Source organism: Zingiber officinale, chromosome 6B (genome assembly GCF_018446385.1).
Source record: "Zingiber officinale cultivar Zhangliang chromosome 6B, Zo_v1.1, whole genome shotgun sequence".
In the NCBI taxonomy this organism is placed as follows: domain Eukaryota; kingdom Viridiplantae; phylum Streptophyta; class Magnoliopsida; order Zingiberales; family Zingiberaceae; genus Zingiber; species Zingiber officinale.
In genome coordinates, this window is record NC_055996.1 from 67,135,522 (window position 1) to 67,161,487 (window position 25,966).

Consider the following 25,966-nt stretch of genomic DNA (forward strand, 5'->3'; position numbering starts at 1 on the left):
ATATTACATAAGGAGAGAAAAAAATAATAAAAAATAAAGATAGGATAAATTTTAAAAAAGTTGATGTATTGTATAGTAAAAAATAGATATCTAAATTTAATAAAATAGTTCATATACCCTAAATTTTAAATTTTAAATAAAGAATTTGATGTGAATATTCTTACAAAAGCATATGAGATCAACCCCAAACTTAACTTTGTCTAGTCAAATAGCAGTTCATGAGCAATTTCTCAATCATGTGAATAATGGATACGGGTATCTGAGAGTATTTTTTTTTTGCGTTTATACAATATTGTTAGCCTGCCCGAGAACTCTCGGTGAACACCAATTTCATGTTCTCCTTGAGTGTTACATTGGCTCACTTGCTATTCCAAAAGAAAACAAGCTTTAACATCCTCTTTAAAGTTCCATCAATTCACTTGCAAGTCAAGAAAGTAAGAGCCTTGCTGTTTTCTGCGAATCTGAGTTTGGCAAATAATGCTATTGAATGAACAAGCTTATGAAGGCCGCCAAGTATCCAGCAAGCTGTAGGGAAACAGCAGTAGTATTGCTCATAAGTCACAATGCAGCAATAAAAAACAAGAGGGTGTTTAGTATTTTGTTACCTGGCCCAGTAACCCTTTTCCGGTCTGTCCTTCAATAACCAACCCTGCCGTGAGGCCGATCATCGCGAGTGTCCCATTTATTGCTTCAGCTTGGCGGCGTCTCTGAAAACAGGATGCATGAATCAGATACTAGGCCGATATGTTGAAACGGCAATGATTGGATCCCAATATCCAATGTATCAATATTCTGCTGTAATGCATACGATAGGTGCATTCATGTTCACTTGTATGATTGTTATTTGTCTAAATTCTTGAGCTGCTGGTCTGTTGATGCATATTTGTTCTACACTTTTCTGGAAGAAAGTTATAAATGTAGTTTAATAGATCCCAACCATATTTACTTGGATGTATTAGCAATCCTCCTTATTTGCTCTCCACCTGTTGTTTCTCTCAACTTAAGAGAGCCCTTAAAGATGTGACATGGAGATTGCTAGGCCACTTCCAGTAGTGTACTCTACCTAATTGCTCGAAGATGGCTTTTGAGCCACAAGCTTTTGCTAGAGGACCCTTAGGCAGCCGCATCCGGCCGAGATTTAAGCCTCTATAAAATGATTACATTTTGACAAAACGAGAACCAAAGTAAAATGTACGAATGTACGCCCTCAGTGATCATCCTTCGAAAATGTTCAAAAGTCAACCACATTCAACAATAAGAATAGCATTCCGTGAAATCTTACTTTGAGTTTTTCTTTGGCTTTGATTTCTTGCATCTGTTTTGCTGCTAATCGTTTGGCTTCTACAGGATCAACCATTATGACCGGATCATCAAAACTTCCTTTTCCCTGTGATGTCTACATAATTGAAGCATGTACATCTTGTGTGAGAAGAAGAAATTTAAAAATAATCAAGTATTATACAAACAACACCGAAGGCAGCAAAGCCAGGCTGGAAACCTGTAATCTCCCAATCTAACCTTTCTAATATCATTATTATATGAGAGTATAAAAATGTTTAGAGAGAGAGTCAAGAAATATATTTGATACACTTAATTCTTAAAGCACAAGAATTCCTAGTAAACTCCATAGCCACGAGAAATCAGTTCACATAAAGAGATAGTTGTTATTCTTATTACTCTATCCACTGGAACACTATTCCAACTCTACATTCCAATTAACTATAATTTTGTTTCTCATATCACTATTGTGTTTTAAAAAAATCAGAATGGGCATTGATTGCAAGAAATAAACCAAATTAAACAAGTAAATCTAAATCAAGAAGATGGAAACTTACTTTACTGGATCAAGAATCATGATCAATATTTTGTCTTCAATCACCTTCTGTATAGAGAGAGTATGATCGAAACTTAGCTAGGGGGTCAGAACCTACTAGGGTAGGAAACTGAGTGCTTCACTAGAACTTTGACATGATATAGTTATGGAACAGTGCACACCTTCTTAACACCTAATAATTCATTGAACAGGCTAAGTCATGAAAGTTTGAGGAAAGCGGCAATGCTTTAGCAAAAAACAATAATGATAGGCCTGAAGTGAGAAGCAAGGTTTCTTGGGTTGCAAGGGTGTAATAGGCATGGATCAATGTGAGCAACAAGGGTATGGAGCTGGAAGGGCATCTACATTTGGAGCTGAAGCACGCGCAACTCAATCATATAATTTCAGTTTGTCTCTTATGTAGCCATTACAGTATTATTAACGCCAACAAACTATATTAATTCCAACTATGTTATTCCTACATCACTTAAGAGCTACGAACCAAGCTACCAAAGTTTACGCCATCTTTTATGTAGGTTGACCAAAATCTAGTACATCTCTGAGCCTTCAACAATTCTTAGGAGTTGGGACTTGCATCGGAGAATTTTCCCTTATGTCATCCTTTCTCATAGAAAATATGACATCCGGAACCTTCAAAGCTATGGAGGTAAGATTTACACCTAAGACTTGGGATTGGCTCTTGAATGAATGGATTTTGGTGAATAAAGGAAATTGATGTGAAATATCATTGGGAGCTTGGGCTTTTTGTAAATGGATAAGGAGATTTGAAGAGCAGCGTGATTTGTATCAATTGCTACAATGTCATATTCAAGCGTATGTAGCACTAGTACAAGTAGAATAAACTTATGATGCTATGGAAAAAAAATTTGTGTAGACTTGTGCATAAAGTAATTGGAATTTAAAGAATAGCTCATGGAGTTAATTGAAATTGTAGGAAGGACATTGTTAAAAAAAATGCAATGAAGGTATTTCTAACTCTCCAAGTTCAAAAGATGATTGTAATCTATAACAAGAACAACTTATGATTCTACGATCACACACCATTGTATTTGACATAGTCACTTGCAAAATTACTTTCATCATCTTTATGGTCAAACTGTATTTGCCTCAACTATTTGAGGTGGGTTATATGAATCTTTATCCCTAATAACATTGACTAATGTTTTCTTGGTTTCACTTTGTTACATGCAGAACTACCGAATGTTTTCCAGCATACTAAGCATCTATATAACCCCGGGAGATGTTTTCCAATCAAATCATGATTAAGTTAAGCTGAAACAGTACAAGAACCATATGAGAAGGCCCGGTGCATACATTTGCATTTACAAAAGCCAGTAACCTTTGTTTTTTGCTTATCCACAGTACCATATTTGCCTGTTGTCTGCTTTGCAAAATCCGGCTAGAAGAAAAAGGGAGGAAAAAAAGGAAATTAAGATTCACAGTTGAGGGTAGGATATCAATATTTGTTCATAATAAATTCAAAAGTCTGCCAGAAGAAGAAAGGAATTGAATTCCTCCACCCACTCCTCTTCCTTCAAAGCAAACATGGAAAAAATGACAAATTTGTTCTTTTCCCTTCTTTTCTCCCCAAATTTTCTCAAAGTAACTACACCATCAGTTGAAATTGTGGCTCAAAAAGCAAATAGAGTACAAAAGTAGGCTGTTAAAGAAAGTTCATGTGATTGCTTAAGAAAAAAGTTGTTGCTGGGTACTAATCACATAAGTACCAAACTTAGCATTCATTATGAATCAGCCTAAATGTTGCATCCTTACTAACAGCAAGGTAGAGCACATTATTTTGACTAACTTTAAAAACAAATATATTACAGTATAATACACAGATTAAATGTGGTGTGCCAAACGTATTCCTACATTAATTTGGCTCGAACCAACCAAATGAGTCAGAGGAATACAAATCAAGCTCAGTTGAAACAAACCCAGAAATATTAGTACAATTCACCCAAGGTGGACCAATGCTTGGCTGAGGTGGTCGTGACTCACCGAGTTTGGTTGAAGTATGGGAGACTTTGACCATAGTTCGTCGGAACGGATATGGAACGACCGGAATGGGTGTTTCAGTACGGAACGCCCCACATCATTCCAAAGTTCCGACAAATAACATGGTTTGCTTTGGGATGTCGTTCTTCAACGTTATAATGGTCAAAATGGCCAAACAAACATCTTGATTGATTGATTGATTAAGAAACTTTGGATTCCAATTTTTTTACATTTGACTTTGCTTTTCATTCAACCGAAGGCTTGATTAATTGATTAAGAAGGCTTGGATTCCATTTTTTACGATTTGACTTTACTTTTCATTCAACAGATGCCTTGATTAATTGATAAGAAGCTTTGGATTCTATTTTTTACAAACTTTGCTTTTCATTCAATCTTTTAATGTTTTATCTGTATTGAAAAAAAACATCACATCACTATCACATCATTTTTTTTAGCCCTTTGCCAATAATGTATGATATTAAGGTTAGATTAAATTAATAATTAAGTGTTAGTTATTTAAGTTATGTTTTATTAGAATTTGAGTTTAATTTAAAATTATTTAATACCCGTTCACTTAATTAAATGGATTGATTAAGTTGAAATAATTAATAAACTTTTAAGTTAATTATAAGCTAGATGAAGTTAATTTCCAGATTTAAAGTTTTAGGTTTAATTAACTAAGTTTAATTAAGTTTAAGTTACTTAAGTAATTTTAAATTAAACTCAAATTCTAATAAAACTTAACTTAAATAATTAACACTTAATTATTAATTTAATCTAATCTTAATTAAATAAATAGGATTAATCAAGTTTGAATTAAATTAAGTGTAATTAATTAAGTTACCCTCCACTTCTATTAATTGAGCCTCTACCATTAATTTGAGCATTTGCATTTTTTTTGGCTACTTCATCTGCTCTTTTCATCTAATTAATTGATTTCTTCTATCATTTCCATCATATTCGCAAACAAGGTAAGTTTTCTAATGTTTCATACAGTTCTATTACAGTGAGTTAAAGCTTGATTATTGTTGTTGTTCTATTAATTGAGCATCTACCATAAATTTGAGCATATGCATCTTTTGACTCACGACTCCTTCATTTGATTAATTGATTTCTTTTATCATTTCCATTATATTTGCAAAATAGTAAGGGAGTATTTGGTTTACATGTCTTTCATTTTCATTTTTTGAAAAACGCGCATTTTTTAAAAAATAGTGTTTGGTTTGCATTTTCCACATTTGTTTTATTTTCCACATTTGTTTTAGAAAGTCTAAAACTCATTTTCTATTTTTTAGAAAATACATGTTTTCTAAAGAATGAAAATGGAAACAGGGATAACTAAACAGGCTCTAAATTTTCTAATTTTTTAGTTTAATATACTAAGTTACTCACATCATTTTTTTCCCAGTCCTTTGATAATAATGCATGACTGCATGAGTACCCTCTAATTCTATTAATTAAACATCTACCATTAATTTGAGTATTTACGTCTTTTGGCTATCGTTCTCAGCACCTTTGTTTGCTGATTAATTGATTTCTTCTATTATTTCCATTATATTCGCAAACAGGTAAGTTTTCTAATTTTTTTAGTTTAATATATTAAGTTATTAAGAATTATTTATTTTTATGTGCTTCATTCTCATTATCATGATTTTTATATTATCATTAAGTCAAAATTATTCATTATTATTTATTTGTTTAAAATGGCATCAAACCCTGATATTGGTTAGCAATTTGGTCAAACGGTGGGTGATAATCGTAAAATAGTACGATGCCAATTTAGTGAAAAAGTTATAAACGGAGGAATTATGCCTGCATATTGCACATGTTACTCGAAATGTCACAAAGCTCCTAAGGAAATATCATCAATGTTAAGAAAACATCTTCAAGACTCTAAGACAAGTAGAAGTTCAATGCAAAGAAAAAAACAAATAGCCTAGGATTCAATTATACAAAATATACGTATATCAGAAAGTGGTAATAGTGATGGAGATGACATCAAAGATATAGAAAATCGAGAATTACAAAAAGTCATCAAAGAAAGCTGTAAAACAAGAGCCATTGAAGAGCAGATGCGTAATCGCTATGGTCAAGGTAAAATATATAAATAATATTTTAAATTTGTGTGTGTATATGTCTTATTAATTTAATGTACTTAATTACTCTAAATTTTATAATTGTAGGATTTTCTGTTCTTCATCTAGCTTAGATCCCGGTTTAAAAAAAGGATGTCTCAAAGCTTTAGTGTAAAAGAGAGTTCTCGATTACCATCAAAAGGAATAGACTCTTATGTCTTTTATGTTTTCAACGAAACATAAGAGTCTCAAAAACTAGTTTGTTGCTGAAAAAGTAAAAGATGTTGGTAAGGCAATATTAAAATGGTTGATGGTTCATATATAATGTTATTCCATTTAATGCAGCAGATAGTGATCCATACTATTAATCCATGATAAACACCATTGTTGAGGCCAGAACAGGAATAAAAGGTCCCATAGGACGCCAAATTGGTGGTGTTTATTTACAAGAGGAGGTGGATGAGATAAATGGATATTTAAATACTTTAAAATCAAAATGGCCAAAGTATGGATGTACAATAATGTGTGATGGTTAGAGCACACACAACAAACATCCAATCATAAATTTTATAATATATTATCAGCGCAACATGGTATTTCATAGTTTTGTTAATTGCACCAATAAAGCAAAGACAATTGATTTTATTTTATCTTTGTTAAATAAAGTTATTGACGAAATCGGGCGGGAAAATATTGTGCATGTGGTCACAAATAGAGAAGGTGCAAATAAGGCTGTTGGTGCCAAATTGATGATAGAAAGGCAACATTTGTTTTGGTCTCCTTGTGCAGCACATTGTATCGATCTCATGCTAGAAGATATTAGCAAGACGACAAAAGTAAAAAAAAGTGTGTTGAGAAAACCAAGCAAATAATGAGCTTCATATATAATAGTGATAAAGTTGTGAATTTGATGAAAATATTTACAAATGATAGTGAATTATTGAGATCAGGAATAACCCGATTTGTGACAGAATTTATTTCAATTGAAAATCTTGTTCGGCATTCTTCAGATTTAAAAAGAATGTACCCTTCTAGTGATCGGGAAGCATACAACAACACAAGCAAAAGAAGGAAAGATGCAGAAAAAATTGGGCATCATAATGGATGGAAGATTTTGGAAGAGGGCTCGTGATATTTGTGTTGTAATTGAACCATTAGTAATGTTTTGAAATTAGTTGACCAAGATCAAAAACCAACAATGTTAATTATCTATGAAGCAATGGATAGAGTGAAAATGGCAATAAAAGATAATACCGGAGATTTGCAATCATATTGGGATATTATTGATAATCGATGGTACAATCAATTACACCAACATCTACATGTTGTAGGTAATCATATAATTTATTTGTTTAAATTGTAGAGTACAAAGTATGTCATCAAAATCATTTACAAATTTCTCATTTCTAATTTCTTATTATCTTATTGATATTTCAGCATATTTCCTAAACCCGTTACTTCAATATTCCGGAACTCGTGTTTATAATGATTAAATTAAACGAGGATTAAAGGTTGTAATTAAGATATTGGAGCCAGACTTAAACGCACAAGTTTCAGTCAGAAGTGAGGTATTTTTTTATATTCCTATACTTTTTTTTTCCAAACATAACAATAATTATTTGTTTTTTCTTATAATTTTCAGATTAAATTATTCACAGACCAGATATGTGAATTTGGGTCTCCACTAGCAAAAATGGAAGTTAAAAAAAGTCTCCTAAACTTGTAATTTAAATTTATAAATATTTATAATTAACAAATATATGCAATATTGAGTTTTTTGTATTAGCTAAATGGTGGAGCGATTATGGTGAAGATGCCCCACACCTTCGGAAAATTGCAATAAAAGTTCTAAGTCAAACATGCTCGTCTTCGGGATGTGAAAGAAATTGGAGTAAATGGTCTCTTATACACACAAAGCATCGTAATCGCTTGGCTATCAAAAAGTTGCACAAATTAGTCTATGTTCACTACAATATACGGCTTAGGGTACGAAACATGATTCACAAAAAAGAAGATGATGATTTTTACAGCCCAATAGACCTCAATCACGTTTTTCATGATGATGACATCTTAAATGAATGGACAAAAGATAATGAACCACCAATTTTAGAAGATGATGATTTGGCATGGTTAGATCAAACACTTTGAGCATCAGATGTTTCATGATGATGACATCTTAAATGAATGGACAAAAGATAATGAACCACCAATTTTAGAAGATGATGATTTGGCATGGTTAGATCAAACACTTTGAGCATCAGATGCTACACAACACAACTACAAGCGTTCAAAGTCATTCAAGAAAGAAGAATAATGTAGAAAAGTCAACACAATTGAAAAGAACAGAAGTTTTATGAAGAGATGGTAGTGAAGATAATGACGACAGTGATGATTCAAATGATGGAAATAATCAACAAAGTCATGGTGAACATCATGTTCATCAAAGTCATCAAGATGAACAGCATGACACAGGTATAACATGAGCACAAGGTCATGAAAATTATTATGCAACACAAGATACTAATCATGGGTATCAGCCCAGTATAGAGAAACAACATCACTTTTTTGCAAGTTTATTAGAATATCCTAATGCTGATGATAAAGAACATTCGATTGGATCTTCATGACGGCATATGAGTGTTGAAGAATATATGAAATATTTGATTTTGAGAGGGAACCAATGAATTCCCATAAGAGATGATTATGGATCAAGAAGTTATAATTGGGAATCTCAAGATATTGGGAATGGTCCAATTTGATGTCAATGAGGTGGATATGGATACTATGGTAGCAATCAACCCCGATATGATCATCTGATAGGTCATCTATTTATTCACCATCATATACAAGTGGAATTAGACATTATGAATTTGAGGGTCATTTTGATAATGCGAAGAATGTAATTCCTGATTATTCGACATCTCTTGGGAGTAATATTGGATAGCAAGGTTTTGGATATTACAATCGTCGTGATGAAACATTATTACAAAGTCAATTATACTCAATGGACAATTTAATGCTAATTTATATCAACACCCATATGTTGGAGATCATTTTAATCAACATGATACTCAAGGAGAATATAATGAAGATTTGCTCCCCCCGTCACTCTTTGTGGTATTAGCTCTGATAAGGTATAATTATCATTGTATTTTTCTCATTATGTTATATTATTGTATGATAACTATGTATTGATGTATTGATTTTGTATGGCTTCATGTATTTTATTTTTTTTATTACTAGTTCTCTATTTTTCTATAAATCCACGCCGCGACCATTCGTGAAATGATATTGGAACTAAAATGGTAGTGTCCGTGAAGGCCACTGCGACCGTTCCAGAGAGCCATGACTATGGCTGAGGCGACAAGAGGGGCAGATGAGTTCGGTTGAGGTGATGCATCCCTAAGCGAGTGTCAAAGTGAGCCAAATTAATACAGGAACATATTTAATTCGTTGCATTAGAACAAAATAACACTACAACTAGGATATCTAGAGAGGGATATAAACTTATAATCGATAAAAAAAAAAGGCATATAGACATAATCCCCATGGTTGGGAATCAGCAATTGTTGAAGAACAAGACGGCAGACAAACAATAGAAGATAAGTTCTCCGAGAGAGAGAGAGAGAGAGAGAGAGAGAGAGATTAACACCGTTGAATTCTGAACAGGGAGTCCACTGAGGCATAAGACCAAACAGGGAAGGGACTAGAAAATTCAAGTCCACAAAAAAGTTCCTTCATCGTTAACACTCTAGGAAATCTCCGGTTTGATCATACGCCCCTTTTCGAATCGAAAATTTTCATCTTGGGAGGGATAGACACTGAAAAATCCCACCTTGATGGCTAGAAGGCATCGGTTACTTGCAAATATGTATGCAAGAGGGAGTGAGTTGGGGACGTTCACCTGCGGGATGCTCTGGATGCGGAAGAAACGTAGCTGGTGAACGGAGGGCCGCCGGAGATCGGAAGAGACAACATCGTCAGCGGCGAGCGGCCAGCGGCGATGTGGATGTGGTAGACTTCGTGCTATTAATTATTCAACTGTGGTATTTATAATTTATTGAGTCCCATCAAGATAAATATTATCACAAGGAATACGAATTATTTTTCATTTTTAAATTTCTTAAAATTTTCACTAATTTACAAGTAAAAAATGTTTCTAAAATTTCGGATAGACAAATCGAGCCGGGTAACACATTCGGACCGGACGCAGCGGCCCGAGCGGTCCAGCTGAGCCGCGGCAGGCATAGTGTTAGTTTCCTTCGTCGCATTCTTCGCCGCTCGAGTGCATCGGCAAGATCTGGAAGTAATCCGCGATTCGCCGGCGTCGCTCGTTCGCCTATCTTTCCCATATTTCCTTGCCCAAACCGAGGAAGAAGCGCATCTTCCTTCAGCCTCGTGCTGCTCGCGATACTTCCTCCATCGCTGCCGATCCCGAAGAAAGACCAAATCGGCCGTCGACGCGATCCTGTACCTAGGCCTGTATCAGAGTTCGAGCAGTGAGGTTCTTCTTCTCGCTTTGATTACCCCTTGTTTTGCCTTTGGAGTCTTCCCCCATTATAGACTTTTCGAATTCAGGATGCCATGTTTCTAACTTTCTATTGACTCGATTGGTAGCGGGATCGTCTGGGTTTCTGAAAAATCTTCCTTTGCATCCAATTTTTTTCTGATATTAGGAAAATTCCACTTCTGGTCAATTTTCAAATGGATTCAGATAATTTGAATGTTCCTTCGGTTTTATATGGTGGGTCTATGATTTCTTGGATAAAAACGTTGGTCTTTTCCGAGAGAGAAATCCAAGTGACACTTTGGTCTTTATGCTTCCGATTATGCTGAATTTTTTGATTTGATGATTGTTGAATGCCAAATTAAGAAATTGATAGCGCAATTGTAAATTGTGAACTGAAGTATTAACATGAAAGCTGAGATATCATCTTGTGAAGGATACTATGTTTTTGAGCTTCAGCTGTTTAAGAAGCTAATCTAAACCTAGAGTGACTTATCCTCACTCTTCTCCGTAATCTGGCAATTGTTTGAATCCCATTACAGTTTCCAATTATTAGATAGGCCTGCTTTTGGGTAATTTTGGAATTCCAATAACTTGAATAAAAAAGATTATTTTGAAGACTCAGATTGCATATAATACAAGCGTGATCTTAATTTTTTATGTGCTAATTTAATCTTCCAAATTTTCTAATTACCTTTTCAATGCTGATCGTATATAATCAAAGTAATTGGAATCTGTTGTTTTTCTTCAGAAGCATGAGAAGGCGGCCTGGGATTGCTGGTCTGCAGAGTGCAGCTGCTTCCCGGGTACTATTCTCCCTTCATTTCTTTGTATTTGCAGTTATTTGTGTCAGTTGAAACTCACGTTACATTGTTTTATTATTCATGTTTTTGTGTATTCCTTGGTAACTGGCTCATATTTCACTTTCACAGCCAAATACTCCCTTTGTGATGTTTTTTTTTCATTAGCTTAGCATTAAGTCCATGTTTCGCCCTGTAATTCTCGGTATGCCTTATAGTTACTTCATTATTCCTTCAGTATTATTTGTATTATTGTTCTTGTTTTATTAATAGGAACAATATCGACAAGTTGGTGAAAATGTTGCTAGGATCCGGACAGATCTCATGAAGGAACAACTTACCACATTTCGATCACAACTAGAGGAATTTGCTCGCAAACACAAGGTTTACTAATGTCCACTATTTGCCTCAGTTTTGAGCTATCCAATTATCTTCTTAATATTTGTGCATATGAATTGATACGGCATTACAAAGAGCTTGATTTTAGATAAAATCCATGTTGTTGATCTTGAATGTTTTATGGCATGGTTTTTTATCTCTGTTTTTATTGTTGTCTTAGTTGTTCTTGATTTTTTTTTTTTAATGAATGCTTATGTTTTATGCTTCAAACTATTGTTGTTTCATACTTTCATTTGGGATCTTTTACTAGAGCTAGTCTTTTTTAGCTTTTGCAACAATAATTTAGATATGGCTTGGTAATTAGAAGCAAATGTTTGTGTCATCTACCTTCAGTATTTTTTCTCCACCTTTTTCTATTGCTTGATGGTGATTTTATTCATGGTTCCAATTGCAACCATCTTTATGAGTCTACTAGCAACTGATGGATTGTCTGAAACTGGTGAATTCCATTTTCTGAGTTTGTTGCCTGAAGAACTATCATTGAATATTATCTTTATTTTTTTATTTAACTTACTCTATATGTTAAATGTTAACCTGTCAATAATGTAATTTAAATAAACTGTATTTGTTAGGAAGCAACTTTTTTGATTTGTAAGTTAATCAGTACTTAATTATTATTACTCTTACATCCTCCTGAATTTACATACTACAATTGTCTTGGTTGCAGAATGACATCCGTAAAAACCCCGTATTCAGATCACAATTCCATGAGATGTGTTCCAAAGTCGGAGTTGATCCCCTAGCCTCGAACAAGGGATTTTGGGCTGAGTTATTAGGGATTGGTGATTTCTATTATGAGCTTGGTGTGTATTTGTTATTTTTTTTATGTTGACATATTTTTTCTGTTTCCATCTAGATAATTTGTAAAACAAGGTCTGTAGATAGTTTTTAGACGACATACAGGTTTTCAGCAATGCTCGCATGTCTTTTATGCTACATTTTCATAAAAGCATTTAGCCTCTTTAGATAATCTTTCTCTGTCTGTGCATATTTTTTGTTTATGTTTCCTAGAATAGCATCATGCGCAGTGCAATTGCTTGTGTTTCATTAGTGCAAAGTTTTGGTGCCAAGCAATTTTAAACTTCTTTATTGAAGATGGTGAAGAGACTTGTTTCATGGCAAAAGGATTTTATGTAATCTTCTTTGTATGAGTTACACACCCTATAGAACTATGCTATTGGGATAATCTACCTTCTATGTTGATCATTTAGTTCATGTATGGCTTCAGTTACCTAATTAGTTGGTATTGGAACCAATACGTATGATCCACTCCATGCCTCTGTTACTACAAGTAATATACTAGTTGATGATGTAATTCTTACATCTTCTGTGTTTTCACTTTTTTACGGAGATATTAGCTAGGGGATCTGCTGATTAATTTAAAAAAAAAAAACATGGTTTTAATGAATAACTTTCACCGTATATGTCCACAAATAGAATGTTTAATTAATGTTATCTGAAACAGAATATCTTAGTGAAGAATGACAGATTTCCTCAATGCCCATCTATCCCAGAAAAGATCTGCCATTTCTTCTTAGCTGTGTAAAAGAAATATTTTCTGTATTTGCATTACCTTTAGATTTAGAATACCAGTTGTTCTCTATAATCCATATGAAATTATTTCTTTTTTCATTCTAAATTGTTCTATGATAAGTTTCCAACATAACCTGAATGGTAAGGCAGGAGTTCAGATTGTCGATATTTGCTTGTCAACTAGATCTCACAACGGAGGTTTAATCAACTTGCAAGAACTATGTGATCTCCTTTGTCAAAGGCGGAAGGGTGCTCGCGAGTCAGTTTCTGAAGATGATTGCCTTCGTGCTATAAGCAAGCTAAAGGTACTGAACTATTGATCATAAGAGTGTCTCATGTAGCTTGGTTCTCAGGATTGTCTATGTCACACACACTATGGTAATATAGGTGGAGATGATGTGTTTATGGGCATGTTTTAATTTAGTTTGCAGCATATAATTTTGGCTGGGCATGATTTGTACTCGTTTACCAATTTTTAGGTCCTTGGTAGTGGTTTTGAAGTTATATCAGTTGGCAAGAAAAAACTCGTGCGATCAGTTCCAACCGAGTTGAACAAAGATCATAATGAAATACTTGAAGTGGCTCAGGTTTGTTGTCTGTTTCTCATATTTGTGTTGTTTTTTATATTGTTTTGATTATTCGTTAATTTTACAGACTTATATGTTAATTTCCTTTTTGGTTCTTTAACGATGCCTTTACTAGTCCCCAACTAATGTTTGAACATAGACCCCAGGTGATATTGCTAGGCAAATTCTTATAGCCCTTGTTGACCCCTATAACTGCTACCTCAAATCACCACAGTGGTTTGTTTATGGTCGATATTTGTTTAATTATGCATGATTGTTTACTCTTTCTGGCACAAGGTGAATAGGCGCCTAGTGAAGTCATTCACATTTCTTCAAGTAAACCAACGAATAAACATACTATGGAAGGAACTCCAGCTCGCCGCCCATCTACTGAACCACAACCCTTAGAAATATATAACTTGAAATCAACACCAGAGAAACAAGATTGTAAGAGCATTCTTGGAACAAGCAATTGCCTTTAGCTCTGGTACAGAAGTTTAAAGCCCACTTCTTCCGGGCAATTTCCGGCATATATAATTTGGCTGGGAATTACATCTCTGTAGCATTTGTTATGCAGTGCTAATTAGTATACGTCATTGGTAAATAAAGTGATAGTTTAGCTAGCTTAAATGAGAGTAATGATACATCATTGGTAATTGCTTCGGATCTATGTTCATGCAGGCTCATGGATATGTTACTATCGAAGAACTTGAGAAGAGACTTTCATGGTCATCCGGTCGTGCAATTGATGCACTTGAGACTCTTCTAAAAGTAAGTCCTAGTTACTTGTGAATGCTAATATCAATCCTTGCTTAATGATTTCTTGTGGTGGATATTTCAGGAAGGCCTTGCCATGATCGACGACGGTCATAAAGATGGGAAGCGTCGGTATTGGTTTCCCTGCGTGGCTTCCATTTTTTCAGCCTCTGGATTTGATGGTTTCAAACCATAAAATCATCCATCACCAAAAGAACATTCAACCTTGCAAAGTATAGAAGCTTGCTTCTTCCCCCCTGCTTAATTGAGAAATCGACTTCTAGTGGAAACATGCCATCTTTTTCTACGGTGTATAGATGCTGAAGCTTGCAGCAACATCAATTTGGTCAGAATCTGGATGGGAGAGCAAGCTAGTTGTACTATTTGGTCGACTTCCAGCAAAGTTGCTAATACCATATACCAACTTTGCTATTGACTTGACTCAAGCTATTCCAACGTTTTTTTGCATTATCAATTGGACCAACTTGCTCCACCCAAACATTTAAAGATTGTGTAGCTTCAATACTGTTGTGTTTGATGTCCTCTTGATGATGCATGGACTTTGGCGCTTTGATACGGTCCCAATGGTTCACCCGGATGACACAAGACTCATCTTGGAAATGGGAGTTCTGTGACATTCCTGATTCTGATCCGAATCAAGAATGTTATTGCCATACACCAACTTTGCATCTTGGTTCATTTAAAGCCAGTTTTATGATTTTTGCATCATCTATAGTTTGATCTTGTGTCGTGAATAATTGTCGGGTTCAATGTTCTCTTGATGAAGCATGAACTTTGTTGCTTTGATACTCATCTATGAATACTTATATTAGCAGCGCGATAGCATCAACTTGATGTCAATAAGCTCCGAAAGGGATAGAAGGGAAGAAGAAAGCAAGAAAAATCAATAGAACAAAATATAAACTCAAAAGTGTGAGTTTTTCAGACAATAACCATACGCTTGAAACAAAAAAAAAATGAAAATTATGACCTTGCAATCACTTTAAGAAATCTTTATCGAGTAATGAGTATGAAGTGCACAACTAAGCTTAGAACATGCACAAGGGGGGAAAAAACTACATATATTTCAAGTTCAATGATTTAGCAAATTAATCTTCTACTAAATAGTTACTTATCAAAATTTGACTCCATATGAATTCACTAAAGAGTGATAAAAATCAAGACCCTGCTAGTTTGTCATTTTCCTCTCAATTTAATTCTTCTTCTCCAGCACCATTTATATACTCTTTATTAGAAAAAAAAGGAAAAAGGAAAGAGGAACAATAAATAAATTTTATTTGTTTATTTATCAAAGGCACAAAATTGAAATGATTTTCTCTCATTCCAAAACTTTAATACGGAAAACAAAGAAAACACAACAAAAACTATATTTTCCTTTTCTTTTCCACTTAATTTGATCATGCAAAACACAACGTAACAACATTTATGTAAGTCTTTGGAATGATCTAATTAAATAGATTTAAGAATATTGTTTAAGAGTAAACCTAAAAGCTAATTAGTCGTCATTTGCAATATTTGTAAACTGCCATGTCACATAATAAATAGGTTTTAAATGATTCTTTAATGTAGATATTCTTCATAAAGGGCATCTTTTTTAAGAGTGGGCTATGATAATAATAACATTATTTTTGGATGATTTAGTTATTATTATGACAATTTAAACTCTTGGCTTTTGGCTAAAAGCCATCTAAATTTAGCTAACTCACAAATAAACTAAACAATTATTTAATATTTATATATACATTCTAATTTAAATTTATTAAAAAAAAATTTCCCAATAACAATAAATACTAAACATTTATATGATAAATTTTATTTTGTTTTAAATATATGACCTGAGTTTGTAAATTTTATAACTCTTAGGTATAAATTCGGAAAAGAATGTAAACTTCGAGGTGGTAAAGTGAAATTTCTCCATTCTAATATTCGTCGATGAGCAAACATTTATTGTCACTTTTGTTGGGCCACTCTTCTTAACTTACCCGTCTATTCATTGGACAACCTACAACGAAGGCCGGTAAAAAAGCGGAGGCTGGGGACCTCCTCCCATTCCAAATTGCACCGATGAGCGCGCAAGTCTCCAATTGCGATCTCGCCACGAGGATGAGATGACCATGCACCGAGCGAGAAACCCTCCTCCTCCTATTCCCCTCCAAATCTAGCTACTCTCTCGCGATCCAAATCCCACATTTTTCCCTTTACGATTGTAGTTGCTGTCGTTTGGGGATCGGGGCCGTCTCTTTGCGGTGGGCCGCGGCGACAATGGTGGACGGGAAGATGGAGAGGAAGAAGTATCCGATCCGGGCGGAAGACTACGAGCTGTTCGAGGTAGTGGGGCAGGGCGTCAGCGCGCAGGTCTACCGAGCCCGCTGCATCCCCTTGGACGATACCGTCGCCATCAAGATCCTGGATTTCGAGAGGAACAACAGCGATTTGGTAATGCTTGCTTCAAGAATTAATCTACATTATTTTCCTCTATAATATTTTGTTTCTTTTCTTTTTTTTGTTCGGACTAACAGTGATTGATATTCTTGAATTCGTTTTAGAAAAAGAGAGAGGGAGAGTGAAGAATAAGAAGAAGAATATTACATTGTTTTCCTCTACAATGTTTTGTTTTTCTCATGTTTTTGTTCAGAGAACATCGATTTGGTTGCTTGTGAGTTCAGCATCAATCTTTTATCTTTTTTGTAAATTTCCTTACTTGAAACGGGCGGAATTAAAATCCCGTGATTTTTTTCTGTGGAAGAGAGAAGAATATATTACGTTATTTTAGTCAACAATATTTTCTTTTTGCCATGTTTTTAATAATTCAGAGTAATAGTGATTTGGTATGCTATCTTCTGTAAATTTTCTAACTTGAAACAGAAGAGAATTAAATCCTGCAAATTCGTTCAAGAGAAAAGAGAACCATTTCATTGTTTTCCTCTGTTATTTTTTGTTTTTCTAATGTTTTTTGTTCAGAGTAATATCTCCAGGGAGGCACAAACTATGATCTTGATCGACCACCCGAATGTTCTCCGGGCACATTGTTCGTTTGTGAATGGTCATAACTTGTGGGTTGTCATGCCTTACATGGCGGGTGGTTCTTGCCTTCACATAATGAAATCTGTGTACCCCCATGGATTTGAGGAAACTGTGATAGCGACAATACTAAAAGATGTTCTGAAAGGTTTGGAATATCTCCATCACCACGGGCATATACACCGTGATGTGAAGGTTAATTGATATTGCATTTTCATGATTCATGTTGATTACATTTTAATAAGCGGATAAAATTTTCTTTTATCAATATAAACTTGTTATTCTAATGAATATCTGTCTACAGGCTGGAAACATTTTAGTTGACACACGAGGTGCCATAAAATTAGGCGATTTTGGGGTTTCTGCTTGTCTATTTGATTCAGGCGACCGACAGCGCACAAGGAATACCTTTGTCGGAACACCTTGCTGGTGCATAAGCTTTATTATTGATCTTTCTCATAGAATTGTGTTTAAAGATTTAATAATTGGAGTCCATTTTTCCTTCTTAAATAGGATGGCACCTGAGGTGATGGAGCAATTACATGGTTATGATTTCAAGTTGGTCTACTTCACTTTAGTTCTGTTTGATCAATAGCTAAAAAATATAACTTAGATTTTCTTGTCTTAACAAGTTTTTTCAATGGACTAATTTCTTTGCCTCCATTTAGTTTTTAATGAATTTTACTTAGTGAAAATATTCTTGAAAAACGTTCGCAGAGCTGACATATGGTCATTTGGAATTACTGCTTTGGAGCTTGCTCATGGTCATGCTCCATTTTCAAAATATCCTCCAATGAAGGTAATAGTTGTTTCTATAAATTTGTACTATCAACTTTATCATCTTGATCTCATATAAGTAAAATATTTTCTAATTGAGAATCTTGATTGAATCATTTTCACTTGTTAGGTTCTTCTCATGACCTTGCAAAATGCTCCTCCAAGCCTTGACTATGAGAGAGACAAGAAATTCTCAAGGGTACCCTCAATCTTGTTCTGAGTCCTACATTCTTCCTAAAAGAACAAATGCCCAACTTATCTTTACAAATTCTAAATTTTTTTATTAGAGTTTCAAACATATGATCGCTACATGTTTAGTAAAAGATCCATCAAAAAGACCTTCAGCACAGAAGCTATTAAAACAACCTTTCTTCAGGCAAGCCAAGTCACATGATTATCTAGTGCGAAAAATTTTGGAGGGCTTGCCTACTCTTGGTGATCGTCATCAAGCTTTGAAGGTCATCATGTCTTCTTATTTTCTCAGTGTTGCTTGCCAATCATCTTTTGTTTTGCCACCCTTTATGATGAAATAAACTTGGCTTATTATAGGCCAAAGAAGAAGACTTACTTGCTCAAAAGAAGATGCCCTATGGCAAGAAGGAGGAAATATCTCAGGTAGATCAAATTAGCAAAGAAAATTTCCAAAATATTAGATTCTAATAAAAGTTTGGGATATTATTTATATGTCAGAAAGTGTTCCAAAGAATTATGTTTTATTGAGGTATATTTTAAGTGCACATATACTTGATTTTTCCAACTCATGCATTCTGTGAATTGATTGCTTCTGCTCTTGCGGTTGGAAAAATGGTTTTTCATCTAACTATAAGACTGGTTGTGACATTGAAGGCAAGGTATATATTGGTTGTTGGCGTTATTCATAGGTAATGTGTTTGCAAGATGATGCAAAACCAAATAATAATCAATAACCACCTCATAAACTCAAAGTGGACTGGAAAAAATTGACTTTTTGAGAAGTGAATTCTAATCATGTGATAATTTTCCGCTTCTGATGTATTTGTATTTAACAGCAGATCATGGGTTTTCTGGTTGATGCTTTAAAAGATCTTGATTTGATTTCTTTTGTCTATGTACGTAGAACGAGTACAAAAGAGGAATTAGTGGTTGGAACTTTGATACTGAAGACTTGAAATATCAAGCTTCCTTGGTAAGGATCTTAACCTCATCTCTCTCATCTCATTCTTAATTTGTTGTATTGTCGTGCTAATTTCAAGCTTCTACCAGATTTCAGAAAATGATGAAAATAAAGAGTCAAATGGTTGTCAAATATTCGAGATTGATACTTTGCAAGAAAGAAACCCAGAATCCATGTCCTCTTGTTCCAGTTTTACACTTAAGGATGATGATCAATTTGTATGTATAGTTCCTTTTGTCTGCAATTTTAATTAAGAAGTATACAACTAAGCTTCTTTCTGACAGCATGTGACACTTTCAGGAAGATGCATTCTCGAGCAAATTAAATCCCTCGTTGCCTGATAAAAATCCATGTAATCAGAGGTAATGAGCAAGAAGGTTAAAATCTTGTATGTATGTACCTATGAAGCATGCTTTTGTTCAAGTTTTTTTACTGTATAAGGATTAGCTGATGCTCTCTTTTAGAATTTCAAAATCACCAAATTTTTATTCCATTTGTGAGATAGCTATAGGCCATAGAAGGATAAACATGGATTAATGGTTAATCTAATATGCATTTTGGCCTTGAATGAACTTTCATTTTTATCAAATTCATATATGTGTTATTAACATTGTAAAGTGTATAGTCATTATCTATCAGCACCAACTTACCACTAATTACTTAAACCAAGAAGGTTGCATGACACTTTATGATGAGATAATACAATACCTTTTATTTGGGCTTGACAATGAAAATTATGAAATATTAGAATCTCCAAATTTTAGGTTAAGATTATCAATACTTAATTTAATCGATCAAATTATCAAATATGAAATTGGCGATAATTAAATATGTCATATGCATGCCTCTACTAAGGTGGTTTGCCACACCCCAATATATCAAGTATTTTGGTTTAGAATGAATAATTTTAACAATAGGGTACATTTGCTTATAATATCTTCTAATCATAAATAATTTTTTCTTCAGAATTAAAGTTGAAGTCTTGGACAATGAGCTTAAGTTGGCAGATATAAGCGATCAAAATGTTGTCCATTTTGGCTTTGTTTTAAACCAAAATGAGACAACATTTGATGCTAACAGAAATTGTGCAACAGAAGTTGATCAAAATCAAAAGGAAAATACTTTATGTGAAAGCCATGAACCAAAGGCTTCTACAAGTTCATCCTCATTAGAAGTTCTTCCCTCATCCAAGCCTGAAAGGTTAGCTAATATATTTTTGTAAACTGCATATTGCATGTGTTTATAGTGCTTCCGTGTAGGATTTCATACTTGAAAGGTATCATCTTTATGTTTGTAATGTGTCATTTTACGTCTTGATCGTGCACCATATACCATTTTTTTGTAGATTGTCAAAAGAAGTTGCACATAATGGTTTTGTCTGATTGAAAAGTTGCAATGTGTCTTGTATTATCTCATAATGGAATGACCTCTATTAATTCTACTCTATAAAGGATATTTGGAATAATACTTTTGAATTCCTTCATATAATATTGACAGAATATCCCCCATGTTCTTCATTAGCTAACTACACATTGCACATTTCAGTCTGGCTCAGAAGCCCCAAAACGAGCTCCAAAATATGGAAAATTGCAATGGAGGTTTAGCACCGTCATTAATTGATTCAATAAAATCAACATGCACAGGTAGTAACCTTAACTTGCATCTTACATGTTTAGTTGTGTTTTCTCTAATCTTTCAGAAAATAATCTTATTAGATATTATGATTATGATATAACCATCATTTATCATTCTTAAATGTTTCAGATGAAATTGATGACAAATCAAAGTCTCCACTTGTGCAGCAAAAGGGTCGCTTTAAAGTGACATCAGAAAGTGTTGATTTAGATAAAGTGAGAATGATACATAATTAACATGTAAATTCACCTAATATTGTATTCTAATGTACATCTTCTATTTTTCAGACTTCTGCACCTTGCCTTCAGAAGAGTCAAAGTATGCTGGTTAGTGAACTATCTACATTTAATATACACTTTGAATATCGAAATGCATGCTAGATCGCGGCTCTTTGAAAAATACAGCTTTAGCTTTAGGATTGTGAAATGTCTTACCATGATATCTTTTCTTTTGAATTTGAGAAAATTAGGTGTTTACTCATCTTTCTTCACCAACTATGCAATCAACTATCGATTCTGCTCCAACTTTAGGATGTTCTATGTTGTCACAATTGCATCAGATGTTACAAACAAATATGGTTCAAAAGGTAAGATCAAATATAGGTTTAGATTTTGTAGCTTTAATTTTGTTTTAACTCTATCTAACATGCCATACCTTCTTTTCATAGGATAATATCCTTTCTATGATGAGACAATTGAGCACAGGTGATTCATCACCAATTTCCAATGTTCTATCTGGCCGTGCGACTGACGTATCCTCATCTGGACAAACGACTATGAACGAGAAGTCCTTGGTATTGCTTCTACTTATGCTACCAACATGTTTTTAGTAATGCAAAATTAAAATGTTATTTCATGAATTTTCAATGAAACAAGTACAAGTTAGACAAATATGAAAAGTGCAGTTTTCAATTGACTTACCTATATCTAGTTCAATTCAACATAGTATGTTTAGAAATACACTTGAAAGGGAAAGAGATTCCTTGACTACAAAAAACTTGATAGTTGTTAAGGAATTATCATTTTTTTTTATATAATGTAAAAAGTTTGTAAATTCACCATATATTGGAGAATCAATTAGTCTTTCAGAAACCTTAGGAACGTGAATTTTGAATCAGGAGGTTTCAAGACAATCTTTCACATGGAAAAAATGTTTATTGTTTATTTAGTAGTAAAACATAATCTTATTTATTTCATTCTTCCTTGATAGCTTGAAGTAGCTCACGAAAGGGAGAAGGAACTGTTGCAAGAGATATCTGAACTGCATTGGAAGTAATAATTTTATGACTTTACTCGATTTGTAAGCATATGCACAGAACACTCACTAAGATATATATTATTTCACTTGTCTTACAGATTAGCATCCATGCAAGATGAACTACAAAGACTTAAAATGAGGAATGACTAGGTTTGCATCTTTTGACTAACTTCGACAAGTACTTGCATAGGATAGCCTGCAAATCTAATTTTTGACAACCGTTGGCTTACTCAGGTAGATGTTTGAACAATAGCTTTCTCGACTATGATACAGCAAATCGTAATTCTTCCTTAGCACTACAAAGAATGAAGATGGAAATGTAAAATGTAGGATTATATTTCCTTTTTTTCTAATGTTTTGTTTTAGTTCAAAACAAATGCCAGTAGAAAGGCTCTACTGCTCCAACAATAAGGACCTGAGATGTTATGCTAAGAAATGCCTCAGAGTTGAATTAGTTTGGTAAAAGGTGCCATTGTTCATCATAATCCTCAATATTTGTGTAATCAATTAATTCATAAAGACTTTAAAGAAGATATTCTTTTTACAAAATTGTTTATAAATTTTTGAAAAAAAAAATTGGATATGATTTGCATGTTTTAGTAGACAAGACATTTTCTTAAAACATTGGTTTTACATGTATGAATGAATTAGTCAAAGAAACTTATAATGTACATTGCAACTGAATAGGATTTTATTTTTTTCATCATTTTATAGAAAAATAAATTATCTAATGATTAATTTCAACAAAATAGATGATATATGATTTAAATATTAATATAATGGCCTTTATAAATAAGTATTAAACTATGATTAAAACTACTCATCGATTTTTTTCCTTAAAAAAAACTTCTCAAGTTAGTCCAATTTAACTATGATAATTGCCAATCAACTTCATTTTCAACATTTTCTATTAAATTTATATTTGAACATAATATTCTATTTTTTAAAATAAATTCAAAATACGTATTTGAAATTCTAAAAGAATTATTTTGAAATATTAATTATATTTTTTTAAGAAGCAATATTATTAATTTAGAAACCCTTAATGTTACATATAAAATTTGAGTGTAATTTGATAAATTAAACATTACATGCTCCAACATTTATTTTTTAATCAAATACTAATACTAAAGGATTTTACAACTTTATTTTGAAATTTTACATAGAATAGGAGTTTTCAAATTAAAAATTTTAGAGATTTTCTATTAAAAATTATAAACTCTTATTTTAAAAATAATTTAATTTTAGTTAATAACATATATATATATATATATACACACACACTTCTAAACTAATTTTATAATTACAATCCAGTGTACTTGAAATATTATTTTTTATTTGAAAATTTAATATAATTAAAGGATTATTTTTATGAATAATAATTCTTTGGTAATTCCCTTGAATATTTTTTAAAAAGTATAATTTGTTTAAATTACATTTTAGATAAACACTTTTTATAAATTTGGTTTCTAATATTTGTGTGTCTACGTGTTCATGTTAGTTTTTTTATAGTAAACTTGTATGCTTTATTCAATCCGGTAAAGTCATTCTTAAGATACAAATCGTACTAACTAAGATGGAAAATCTTCACTTACCCAAACAAAACGGGAAGGGGAAGAAGAAGCAAAAAGAGTTAAATCATGTACGACTACATTCGTTAATTGTCTAATATAACTAAAATGAGATACAACTAGTTGCGTTATCAGATCATAGATGTCCATCGCCAAATTGCCATTGTAACCTGTATCATCTCTAGGATTAGTAGCTGCTCAGACCACCAAGAGCGAATCAGAAGTGGCATGGACCTGATGGAGATGATGTTCATGCAACAATCTAACTCCCGCTTCAACGACAAATAACACCTCCATGCATCAGTCCAAAAAGAAAGACTATCACATTGTGACTATTATGATCACGAGCAATTCCTTCAATGCCACATTAATTTCTCCTTTCATTAAAGTATGCATCAATGTCCAACCTTAAGCTTCCAAAAGGATGTGCAGATCATAAACGTGGGCTCGTTTCCAAACTAGAACCTGCTTGCTTTGGAGTTCCCAATCATGCAGTCCTAAACTCATTAAGATAAGAGAAACACCAATCAATTCCCCGGGTTCTAACCGTCCATCATTATCATGGATCAAGTGGAGTCATTCTTTCCAGAATACCCAAATAAACACCGCAAAACGTTCAAATGCCTTCTATCCCGATGGGATTGAGCCCATAAGCAAATCTACAAAATATTAGCTAGCATGTCGTCCCATATTCTTTAAAAAATTGTAAAACTCAATCTGCTTCCAAGTATCTTTGATAATTAGACGGTAGAATAAGGCATGAGTGGTGGAATTCACGCATGAGGTACAAAGTGGGCATCCCTCATTCCCTCATTCCTCAGAACATGATGTGCTCGTAGGTTCCCATTAGTTGGTATAATATCTTTTGCAACATGCCACCAAAAGATCCTAATTTTTGAAGAAAGTGATAGAGACTAGGTAAAGTCCCACCATTTCTTTAGGGTCGGCTCCCCTATGTATCAAACCTTCAAAATCTAAAATCCTCTGTATCTCAAGTTAGAAGAGGGATTGTCAAGATTGATTCTACTATGTGGGGAAGGAAAGTGGATCAAATCAATTCGCTATCCCATTCTTGTCCCTAATGAAGTCACATACTTTCGAGTCCGGCCGGATAGAGATATCGTTTGGAGCAACACGATTGTCCAAGGTGGAAATCCATTTGTCTTCATAAGTTCTTATGTTAAGACCATTTCTTACTTGCCAATATAACCCTTTCTCAATCAATGCTAGACTCCAAATTAAAGACCGACAAATAAAGGATGGGTTATTACCAATAGGGGCTGCTATAATATCTGTAAATTTGAAATATCTAACCTTCAACGCTCGAGTCATGAGTGAGTTGGGCTCGCGCATAATTTGTCATAATTGTTTAGCCAACATAGCTTTGTTAAAAGTTTCAATCTTACGGAATCTCATTCCTCCCATTCCTTTTGGATTACATAATTCCTTCCAAGATGCTCAATCCATACGTTTATGTCCATTCTCCGTACCCCGCCAAAAGTTTGAGCATTCTCGATTTAGGTAGGCAAAAACATGTCATTGCATAAGTGGGGATAGCTTCTAGTACAGATTTAATAAGTACTTTCCTATCGCCCATTGAGAAAAATTTTGTTAGTGGTCATCATGAGGTCTGAAATTCGAATCTCCGTAAAGCCGAGATAAATGTCTCGCTTATGTGCTAGTCATTATTCCAAAGATTAGTAACCGCCCGTGATTTACTTCCTTCATGTTGACCTGGGACGAGTTGACGGGGGCGCTGGGGGCGAGCGTATTCGCCTGCCACCATTGAGAAAAATTTCGTGTTCTATGCCTGTATCAACTTAGCCACTTTATCCACAATGCACTGAAATTGGAGCTTCTTGCTTCTAATTGAATAAATAGGCAAACCCAAATATACCTGATGCCCTTGAACAATCGGAATAGAAAGCATGTCCTTGATATTGTTGATCATATCTAGCTTCGTGTTGGGGCTAAACGAAAGAACCAATTTTTTAAAATTTATGAGTTGTTCCGAGGCCATTTCATAGTATTTTAAACACTGCCTAACGCTCATGGCATCCTCC

At 33.8% G+C, this 25,966-nt stretch overlaps 3 protein-coding genes across 4 annotated transcripts; 2 read left to right on the forward strand and 1 right to left on the reverse strand.

Moving 5' to 3' along the window:
- Positions 1-215: 215 nt before the first annotated feature.
- Positions 216-9,949, reverse strand: LOC121992574. The gene is made up of 5 exons (XM_042547044.1): positions 9,812-9,949; positions 3,149-3,233; positions 1,283-1,396; positions 606-707; positions 216-525 (listed from the first exon to the last, which is right to left on the reverse strand). The coding sequence occupies exons 1-5, from the start codon at positions 9,883-9,885 to the stop codon at positions 481-483; spliced, it is 420 nt and encodes a 139-aa protein (XP_042402978.1). The 5' UTR covers positions 9,886-9,949; the 3' UTR covers positions 216-480.
- Positions 9,950-10,117: 168 nt separating this feature from the next.
- On the forward strand, positions 10,118-15,040 carry LOC121992575 (vacuolar protein sorting-associated protein 22 homolog 1-like). 2 transcript variants are annotated; one of them, XM_042547046.1, is made up of 8 exons: positions 10,118-10,411; positions 11,166-11,220; positions 11,488-11,598; positions 12,281-12,416; positions 13,363-13,451; positions 13,626-13,733; positions 14,394-14,483; positions 14,554-15,040. In XM_042547046.1, the coding sequence occupies exons 2-8, from the start codon at positions 11,170-11,172 to the stop codon at positions 14,662-14,664; spliced, it is 696 nt and encodes a 231-aa protein (XP_042402980.1). In that variant the 5' UTR covers positions 10,118-10,411; positions 11,166-11,169; the 3' UTR covers positions 14,665-15,040. The 2 variants fall into 2 exon arrangements, with proteins under 2 accessions (XP_042402980.1, XP_042402979.1); XM_042547045.1 differs by having other exon boundaries at positions 10,121-10,411; positions 13,297-13,451.
- Positions 15,041-16,543: 1,503 nt separating this feature from the next.
- LOC121990253 (serine/threonine-protein kinase BLUS1-like) lies at positions 16,544-22,841 on the forward strand. The gene is made up of 20 exons (XM_042544428.1): positions 16,544-16,925; positions 17,451-17,705; positions 17,815-17,939; positions 18,024-18,068; positions 18,228-18,309; positions 18,418-18,486; positions 18,575-18,745; positions 18,837-18,902; positions 19,384-19,452; positions 19,530-19,658; positions 19,741-19,802; positions 20,407-20,640; positions 20,986-21,083; positions 21,205-21,290; positions 21,363-21,401; positions 21,545-21,661; positions 21,743-21,868; positions 22,285-22,346; positions 22,431-22,482; positions 22,567-22,841. Exons 1-19 carry the CDS (start codon positions 16,752-16,754, stop codon positions 22,480-22,482), a joined length of 2,061 nt encoding a protein of 686 aa, XP_042400362.1. The 5' UTR covers positions 16,544-16,751; the 3' UTR covers positions 22,567-22,841.
- Positions 22,842-25,966: the final 3,125 nt, after the last annotated feature.